The sequence below is a fragment of the Solanum tuberosum genome, unplaced genomic scaffold, assembly GCF_000226075.1.
Source record: "Solanum tuberosum cultivar DM 1-3 516 R44 unplaced genomic scaffold, SolTub_3.0 scf00005, whole genome shotgun sequence".
NCBI lineage: Eukaryota > Viridiplantae > Streptophyta > Magnoliopsida > Solanales > Solanaceae > Solanum > Solanum tuberosum.
This window is the reverse complement of record NW_006238931.1, coordinates 1,453,400-1,463,822: the sequence shown is the minus strand read 5'-3', so window position 1 is coordinate 1,463,822 and position 10,423 is coordinate 1,453,400. Positions and strand designations below refer to the sequence as shown.

At 34.4% G+C, this 10,423-nt stretch overlaps 1 protein-coding gene across 1 annotated transcript; it reads left to right on the top strand.

Annotated features, from left to right (window-relative positions):
• The first annotated feature begins 4,920 nt into the window (after positions 1–4,920).
• LOC107060545 (zinc finger MYM-type protein 1-like) lies at positions 4,921–6,382 on the top strand. The gene is made up of 2 exons (XM_015308545.1): positions 4,921–5,853; positions 5,897–6,382. The coding sequence occupies exons 1-2, from the start codon at positions 4,921–4,923 to the stop codon at positions 6,380–6,382; spliced, it is 1,419 nt and encodes a 472-aa protein (XP_015164031.1).
• Positions 6,383–10,423: the final 4,041 nt, after the last annotated feature.

Sequence of the window (10,423 nt, the reverse complement as noted above, 5' to 3'; positions counted from 1 at the left end):
TATATAATTAGATACTTGTATTGACTTTTAGAAGCTTTTGTACTTATGACACTAAAATCTTGGGGTAGTATTTCAGTTTTCCACATTTTATTTAAAAGACTTAGTATGTAGGATATTCACTTGTTACTTACTTTTCCATACTTTAAGTGGAATTGGTTAACTTATTGGATTGGCCAACCTATCGGTTGGGAATATAGGTGTCATCACGACTTGTGATTTTGGGTCGGGACAAATCTACTCAGTTAAACACCCCGAAACAATCATAAAACAGAAATTCAGAAGGGATACCAACATTTAACATGACGTAACTAACAACACTATATAGCAGGAGCAACAAAGTATTCCCAGAAAAGATGAAACATGAGAGATCAATGTTTGATTATACAATAGAGATGAGAAGTTTGGTTAACTCATACGAATTTTGATGATGCCTAGTGACTTACATTACAACCTGATAGCCCTATATTATTCTTAGGTAGTCATAATAGAGTGGAAAGATTTTCACGTATTGCATATTAACGACAACTGAAACGGAAAGGAGAGGACTTCATGTTGGTCTCTTAACTAAAGAGCTTTAACAGACTTAAAGTCTAGGCCAGATTACAAGAACTTGACAGAAACATCTAAAGTATCGAATATGCTTAAATACTATAAATAACTTAAGCTATTTTAGCAAATAAAATGGAGTTCTAATAAACAAAAAAAAACAGATTTATTATGTATCGACACTCTTGAGAGTAAAGCAGTAGTCTAATCCAATATATAAAAATCTATTCTAATTTGAGTACTTCCACACTACCATGCATAAGAACACCAACATAAGAGAGAAAATCGATTCCATATTGAAAAGTTGAAACAGTAGCAGGTGAAGGACTGATTTTAAGCGCTAGAAATGATCATCTAGACAAAGCTTGGTTGTACTAGAAGGAGTAAACAAAATTTAGAATTGAGACTCCTCAAACTTTAAATGGAATCTGACTTGCGGAACAACAAAATAACTCATGAGATATCTAAGGTGCAACACCTTGGCCTAAACTTGGATATCACTTAGCAGCAGAGAGCAACACAAATCAAGCTAGCTAAACATTCCACGAAATTCATATGTAAAATTCAGAATCAGTAACATAGGCAAGTGTGATATCTTCTAAGCCGATTTCAACTCGAATTTTCATTAACAACACAAGCAGATACATATTTATATGGTTTAGAGACAACCAGTTACAGTGCAAATCTTAGGACAAGAAAGCAGACAATATCATTTTTTATTCACATGGGACTGATTTAACCAAATCGTAACCGTGGTAGTTAAGTTCAAACAGAGAGCAAACTCCTCAACTCGACCTTTAATCTCATAACATTACACTCTTAGTTACGTGAACATGTAAAAATTTCAAACAGGAATAGTGAACCGATTTCTATTATATAGATGAAAAAAATAGCGATTCGACTTAAGTTTAGTGCCTGAAATTAGTTTATATGTGTACACGATACATCTAAGAGGCAGTATTTACATTTAGAGAAATAAAAACACACACATCATCAGATTGGTAAATCAACAGTCCCTCTCATTGACACTAATATTTACTAACATTTTTTTATAACTGAACGAATTTAGATGGGCAAAATTGAGATAACGACACAAAACTATATTCTTATTTCCAGAAACTGAAAACAAAATGTAAGACGAGGGTGATTACTGACCTTATGTAGAGCAGCAAACTAAGGCTTTGACGTCAAGAGATTTTGACTCCGAACTTTCTCAAAACTCGAATTCAAAACAGAAAACAGAGGGACAAGAAGAGAATTTTGAACTCTAAAAAAACACTTGAAGTGGTTGTGATTTTTGCTCTTTTTGATCGATTGTTGGGATTTTTTTCAATCGTTGCTGGATGATCCTTATGAGAACCAAATGTGTCCCCTTTTATATCCAACTTGGGCTCCAAGAATTCAAAATTTGAATTCTTGGAAACGCAAATCTCAGAGGAAACAAAAAAGAAATCATGAAGGGGACGACAAAATCTCTCAAGGATCGACCTTTTCAGGTCGATTTGAGAGGGTATGTGATTGATGGGGCATTTTTCCGGTGGCCCAGAGTCGTTTCTCTGATGGAGGAGATGGGAGAGCACGTGAGGCGGCAATGGGTGGTGATGGGAGAGGAGCCTGAGGCGTTTGTGGAGAAGACGTAGCTAGCGTAGGGGTCTGAGGAAGAAGCCTGATTTCTGGAAAAAAGGAGGAACATGAAGGTGATCTTTGGAGAAGATGAAGGGGGAGGGGTGAACGTGATTTTTGGAAAAAAGAAAAGTATAGGGCGGCGGTAGGGGTCTAAAAGTCTTAATTAATTTGGGCCATCCGATCGTTTGATCGGACGGTGAGTAAAAATGGACGGTTTAAAAATAATTATATATATAATAGTAAAAGGATGGATTAATTAGAGCCCTTAGATTAAATTGGATGGTCAAGATTATAGCTGAAGAAAACACAATCCATGTGTTTCCTACGTGGCGCATGCGGATTGGCTGAATTAAAAAGACTTGGATTGCCAAGTTTTGCTCAAATTACATCTATTAAAATTATAATATCTTCTTTATTAAATAGCCATAATTTATTGAATTAAAAAAACAATTATTTTGTAAGACTAGCTTATTTGATAAAATTAGTCATTCTAAAAATAAGATTAATATAAATTACTAACTCATTAATTAATTAAGCCTCCTAATTTTAAAAATGTACGAAAAATATTTATCGCAATAATAGAAATTATATTTAATTAGAAAAATTGAGTTAACCCTTAAGAACAATATTTATTTGACGTAAGAAAATAAAAATAAAAATGAGAAAGTAAGTAGTAATATTTTTATGATATATTTAATTTTTATAAGAAATAATATTTATGAAATAAAATAAATAATTAAAAAATCTTTTCGTATTCCTACAAAAATTTCATGACATACATACATATATATATATATATATACATATTATTATTATTATTATTATTATTATTACTTTAGTTAAATAAATGTGGAGAACCAAAATTGGGTGTCAACACTAGGAATCATGGATCATGCATGGGATCAAGTGAATTCAACTTAGAAACATGAAATTATCTCTATTCATGCATAAAAATACATAAAACAATCAATTAGATCATAATTGAAAAGAACCCATGAGATTGAATAAAACCCTAATTTCAATTGGAGATTCTAACTTGTAAAATTGGAGAATTTAGGAACCCTATGGGGGAAAGGACCCATAGGTGAATACAATCAGGGGCGGATCTATTGAGGGGTTTGGGGGCGCCACGCCACCTCCGAACTTGGACGAAAACTCTATATATACATAGGTATATATATATAATATTTACATAAATATAAAGTGTGCCACCCAGAGAACAAAGTTGGCTTGTGGTGCCACGGTAGGAGGGCAACTTTAGAAGGCTGATGTTGCGGGTTTGAATCCCATTTGTACCTATTTTTTTGAGAAATTTGCTGCAGATATTTTTTAAGAAAAAGGAAATTGCTGCACACGTTCATTTAAGAGGAAAAAAAGAGGCTCCAAGCACATTTTTTTAAGGAAAAACAGTTGGCACGTTATTTTATTATTTATAATTGTTATTGACTTAAATTAAATTAATTACATTATTACTCCTTTGACTTTTTTTTATTTGATTAAATACAAATAAAAGTGTTCTCTTTCTCTTCAACTATTTCCAAACCCTTCTTCCTCCAAGTTTCAACTTCTCCAAAATTTTCATTGCCCCATTCCGAACCCAAATCACTTGTTGTTGACTCCTGCCACCCGTCTTAGCATTCCGTCCAGCGGCTAAGCCTCATTTGGTTGCTATTGTTTTCACTTTTCTCCATCCATCCACAACCTTTTATAGATTGTAAGTTTGTAATTCTATTTTTGTAAGATTTTTTTATTTCTATTTCTTGAGTTCTTTTAAGTTTTAATGAGTGATGATTGATTTCATATTAGACAAGATTTTTTATTTTACTTTGATATTCTAAATTTCTAATGAACATTGTAAGACATTATTGCTTAAAAATTGTGTGATATGAACCATGTTAATTGGAATTAACTATGACTTACCCTATTAAATTTGAATTAATTGTGAGTTGAATTGAATTTTAATTTTTGTAGGAAAGTGTTCTAGTTTTGTGAATTGAGATGGAGAAGTTTCTTGCGAAATTTAATCATTCTCAAGCAAGTTCTAGCATGAATGTCAATCATTCTCATCTTATAGATGACCTTAATTTAGATTCACTTGAATCCGATCCAGGAAAAAGAGTACCAATTGCTCACTATAACCCTCGAATAAAGGATGAAGTGAGGAAACATTATATTCAAAAAGGGCCTTGTCAACCTAAAATGGATTCATATCCTCCAACTGAAATTCGAAAAACAATGCGTCAATTTTGTAAAATTTGGTTTGAAGGTCCATATTCTAAATGGTTGGAGTATAGTGTGGAGAAAGATTCTGTCTATTGTCTATGTTGTTATTTATTCAAGGATGACTTTTTCCATCGAAGTACGAGTGAGTTTTACACAAAAATGGGTTTTAGGAGTTGGAATAGGGAACTTGAAAGATTCTGTAAACATGTTAGTAATGTTAATAGTATTCATGCCAAATATTTCAACAAGATGCTAGATTTGTCAAATCATCATCAATCAATTCAAGTTGTTATTGATAAGCATCAAAAGTTAAAAAATGAGTATCGAATGCGTTTGGAAGCCTCAATTGATGTGTCAAAACTTCTTTTGCAATATGGATTACCTTTTCGAGGTCACGATGAAAGTGAATCTTCAGCTAATCAAGGCTTCTTTATAGGATTTTTGTGATGGCATGGGGACAAACATCCGAATGTGGGAAAAGTGATATTAGAAAATTTCCCACAAAATGATACTTTGACTTGTCCTATGATTCAAAAAGATATTGCCAATGCTTGTGCAAAAGAAACATTGAAAGCAATAATTGGGGACTTAAATGGAGATTACTTTGGTATATTAGTTGATGAGTCAAAAGACATCTCTCACAAAGAACAAATGGCTCTTGTTTTGCGTTTTATTAATAAGAATGGTGAAGTAGTTGAACGATTTATCGGTCTTGTCCATGTTAGTGATACATCGGCATGTTCATTGAAGAAAGCGATTTATTCTTTGCTTTCCGTTCACTCACTAAGTCCATCCAAAATACGTGGACAAAGTTATGATGGGGCTAGTAATAAAAAAGGAGAAATAAATGGGCTCAAAACTTTGATTATGAAAGATAGTCCATTGGCATATTACATTCATTGTTTTGCTCATCAATTGCAACTAACACTAGTGGCTATTGCCAAAAAACATTTGGATGTTGAAGACTTTTTTGATCATGTTAGTAATGTGTTGAATGTTGTTGGAGGATCTTTCAAGCGTAGAGACTTACTTCGTGATCACCATGCCAAAAAGTTAGAGCAATTATTTGAATCCAGTGAAGTTCAAAAAGGCCAAAGATTACATCAAGAACGTGGGATTCAAAGACCAGGTGATACTCGTTGGGGATCTCATTTCAAAACTTTAGATAACTTTATTGTTATTTTCTCATCTATTGTTCATGTTCTTGAAGTGATTGAACTTGAAGGGTCCACATCAAGTGATAGAAATCAATCGGAGTATCTTTTGACAAAGATTAAAACATTTAAATTTATTTTTGTGCTTCACTTGACGTTGAAAGTGTTGGCAATGTCAAATGAGTTGAGTAAGATTTTACAAAAAAAAGATCAAGATATTGTTAATGCCGTGGAGTTTCTTAATATTACAAAGAAAAGATTGCAAGATATGCGGGAAAATGGATGGGAATCTTTGTTGGATGATGTTTCCTCATTTTTGTGATGTGCATGATATCTTGATTCCCAAGTTGGATGAGTCTTCTTTTCCCGGAAAGTCAAAACCTAAGTCATCGGGTGTTAGTTATGCGCATCACTTGCATGTTGAAGTCTCTTTTGTTGTCATTGATGTGCAACTTCAAGAGCTTAATGATTGTTTTGATGTAGTGAGTAGTAATTTGCTTCTTGGGATGGGTAGCTTGAATCCGGTCAATTCTTTCTCTAATTTTGACAAAGGTAAAATCATGACTTTAGCAAAGTGTTATCCAAGTGAGTTTGATGATGGAAAAATTAGAGATTTGAGCTATCAACTCGATACTTTCATTATTCATATGCGAAGTGGTAGTCCCAAGTTCTCTAACTTGCAAGGAATTCGTGATTTGGCAGAGGCATTAGTTGAAGCAAATCTCGCGGAGACTTATTCACTTGTTTATTTACTTGTAAAGTTGACTTTGATTTTACCTGTTGCTACGGCAACTGTGGAGTTAATATTACAAAGAAAAGATTGCAAGATATGAGGGAAAATGGATGGGAATCTTTGTTGGATGATGTTTCCTCATTTTGTGATGTGCATGATATCTTGATTCCCAAGTTGGATGAGTCTTATTTTCCCGGAAAGTCAAAACGTAAGTCTTCAGGTGTTAGTTATGTGCACCACTTGCGTGTTGAAGTCTTTTTTGTTGTCATTGATGTGCAACTTCAAGAGCTTAATGACCGTTTTGATGTAGTGAGTAGTGATTTACTTCTTTGGATGGGTAGCTTGAATCTGGTCAATTCTTTCTCTAATTTTGACAAAGGTAAAATCATGACTTTAGCAAAGTGTTATCCAAGTTAGTTTGATGATGGAAAAATTTGAGATTTGAGCTACCAACTCGATATTTTCATTATTCATATGCGAAGTGGTAGTCCCAAGTTCTCTAACTTGCAAGGAATTCGTGATTTGGCTAAGGCATTGGTTGAAGCAAATCTTGCGGAAACTTATTCACTTGTTTATTTACTTGTAAAGTCGACTTAGATTTTACCTATTGCTATGGCAACTGTATAGAGAGCATTTTCGTCAATGAAGCACATAAAAAATGAAGTGCAGAATAGTATTGGTAATCAATATTTAAATGATTGTCTAGTGTGTTACATAGAGCGTGATGTATTTATAAATGTTAGTAATGATGTCATTATCGATCGTTTTCAGAATATGAAAACTCGTCGAGGATAATTGCAAATGAATGATGAATATTTATAATATTAGTAATATTATTGAAAGTTTTAAATTTGTTAACTTCATGCTTTTAGTGTGGAGTGTGGATTTGTAATATCTTATTATTTATATTTTATTGATTGATTTATGATATATATCGAAAATACGAATAATTTAATCAAATATAAAATTAATTTAATCGATATGTCTATTTGGAACCCACAGACTCTAAATCCTGGATCCGCCATTGAATACAATCATACCTTGATGCCAAAAGCTCACAATTCATGGTGAGTTTGGATACTTGATCTTGAAACCAACTTCTTCTTCAAGCAAGAAATATTAGGGAAGAACTAGGAGGGATTTGGGAAATTTGAAGAATGATTTAGAGTAGTTAGATTTTAGGCTCAAAGGACTTATATAAGGTCTGGGATTAGGATTAAAACGACGTAGTATTGAGTTAAAATGATTAGGGAAAAGACCAAAAAAAACCCCTTAAAATTATTGCCGACATGACCTACGGTCTGTAGGTCCACTTACCAACCAACCTGGTGAGCCGTAGGCCAAGTACTGGGACTTAAAATTTTACCCATTTTCAACGGATCCCATGTACGGTACGTTGGTCTTCCTACGGTCTGTACATGTCATCCTCGTTCCCAACTTAGACCTTCAAATTTTCACCAAGTGTGGGACTCACCTACGAGACCTACATATGATTCGTATATGGGATAATGAAGCGTCCTGGTGAACCGTAAAAAGGGTACTAAAACTTTACTCTTAAAATTGTTCAACCCACCACTACGATTTCCACCTATGGTCCGTAGGTGGGGACCGTAGACACAATTGCCAACTATGGAAGTTTTACATTTTTCCTTCTTTTCAAAATTCGAGGTGTTACATAGTCTAAACAGGTAAAAAAGCTTCTAAGAGAGTACAAATTATGTAAGAAACTACTACACATCTCCCACCATAAGGAAAAAGAGTAAAAGTTGTTGGTGACCATCTTCACTTTAGTCTAAGAAACAACAATGACCCTGCAATGAGGTTATGCCCAGTGGCATAGCAAGATTAGTATCAGTACAAAAGCACATACTGATAAGCATTATGCGGCCACACAAATTCAGCACATGATATTGGGTAATTAATCAAAATAAGCATGCAACTTGAAGATAAAATTAGGACCCGGTCCACTCAGTCACCACTCTTACTACAAGTAGTATTACCATGGAATCCATACACTCTATTTAAAATCAGCCATCTCCTTTTGCTTCCAACTCCACCAAATAGGCCATCCTACCTCACATCAGGTCATAACCTAACCCCCTTCTACCACCTAAAGAATTTCAAAAGACAAGCCACTACGACTCTATTACCAGTCTGTTACTCTCTCATATATTCTCATGCTAACACCTTGCCTTAACACTGCTCTTCTTATACAAACTATGAACAACTAATCACAATTTAGTAGAACAAATATATACAACTATAATATAAATATCCCGGACTCACATTCCTCAGCAAAACTTAACATTTCCATGAAGCATGTCTCATATGATTACAAACATCACAACTAGTCATACCTGATTCATCACACCATTTCATTAACCCAGACCCCAAGGATCCCAAATGATCATATATAGCGTTTAACATGCAATCTCGATCTACACAAGAACCATCCCATCATTTAAATACAAATACTAGCCACTCATGGACTAACATGTAACAACCACATTACAAGAAATAAATTGATTCTCTCATGGAACCCACACACAAACTGTTAGTGTATCGGCGTGGCACCCGATCCACTCATCAAACACAATTCACAATGACAATGAATAGAATCACATTAGTAGACCAAGTAACAACATTCATTGCATACGATGAACAACATTCAATAATTCAAATCATGCCTTTTCCTCTTTCCCTAATCATACATTATGCATGCAATACTAGCGAAGTAATTGACAAACATATATAACATAAAATGGGAAACTAACAATCATCACTTACTCGAAGGATTCTTTTCCCGAATATTTTCTAATCATAACCTGATCACCAACAATTACCCTTCATACCCTTGAGGCTAGGGTCGGGTTGTGTTCCTACACCACATACATATACATTGCTTATGACTTTGAGGTTATGGATTGGGGTATTCCCCTACACTGCATTGCATTTCATTTCATATTATTGTGTATTATACTTGAGTTGTTGGGTCAAGTGAGTGCAAAATCTCTGGGGCTTGGTATGTTGGTATAGTGGGGATGTAATATTGGACAAAATTAAGTAGATTTGGCTGCCAGTTATCGACAATATGTTGTTTTTGTTGTAGTTTCTATAGTGACCCCACCACCAACTCTAGCTGAGCACCCTCATCAACTTCCATTTTTCCATGTTCCCAAAAGACTCTCCCCCTACGGTTGGTGACTTGAGGTAGGGGCAAGTAAGATTGTTTGTAGGTGTAGGTTATTTTGTTCAGATGTCTTTCATTACTTTCATTATCATGTGATTGTGGTTGACACATGCCGAGCTTCTGGGGGCTTGGGTAGGTGGTTGTGTAATAGTTGTACTACTAGTTATTTATGAGATTTGAGCCAAGAACAAGGGAATACGAACTACATTGGTAGTGTTGTTGCGGCGAGTTGTTGATTCTATTCAAATTATAACGGTTGTATTGTGTGGTTTTACTTTTGGTTACGTTGTTTATGTTATTCTACCGCCTTACATATTCGATACATTATTTTGTACAAACGTCTCTTTTATTGGGGGTGCTGCATTAATGCCTTCATATTATCAGGTAGACAAGGAATCTCATGTGTATGGTCGTGTTCAGCTGAAGATGGGTACGATACAATCTTTTCGGAGTTATTGAGTTTAACGCGTTTTTAGCTTTATATCTTTAATGGGTATGTGGGGGCCCTTTTTTGACTCGGTTTAGTAGTTTTTCATTTTAAAGGGCTTGCAGACATCTGACGTTAGTTCAGTAATAAGTTGTGGTCTAGTTGGCCTTGTATTATACTTCACTTATATTCAAGTTTGTTTTTGTTGCATTTCTTTAGGTTTGACTTGGCCAAAATTCAAGGAAGGTACTCTAATTATCAAAAAGAGATGCAAATATTCACACGAAGAATTCCCAACCATTTCATCTCAATCAGTTCGAACTTTGGAAAATGGGCAACATTTTTGAAAAAGTGGTACATTTAACAAAATTTGATCAAATTTACACTCCACCCATGCGAAAATCTCAAAAGGAGTACTCTTTGAGTCAAACTGTTCTATTGCTAGCACATTTCAACTTTGAGCATTATGGCAAAATGAGCCTTATTGAAGCAAACTAACTCTTAGAAATTAAACAACCACACTC

What these genes read in the sequence shown, in the direction of transcription:
- LOC107060545 (XM_015308545.1), top strand. Translation starts at nt 4,921, where the DNA reads ATGATTCAAAAAGATATTGCCAATGCTTGTGCAAAAGAAACATTGAAA. An exon ending in GGGAATCTTTGTTGGATGAT is followed by an intron (nt 5,854 to 5,896) that starts GTTTCCTCATTT and finishes TTGATTCCCAAG; the next exon opens with TTGGATGAGTCTTCTTTTCC.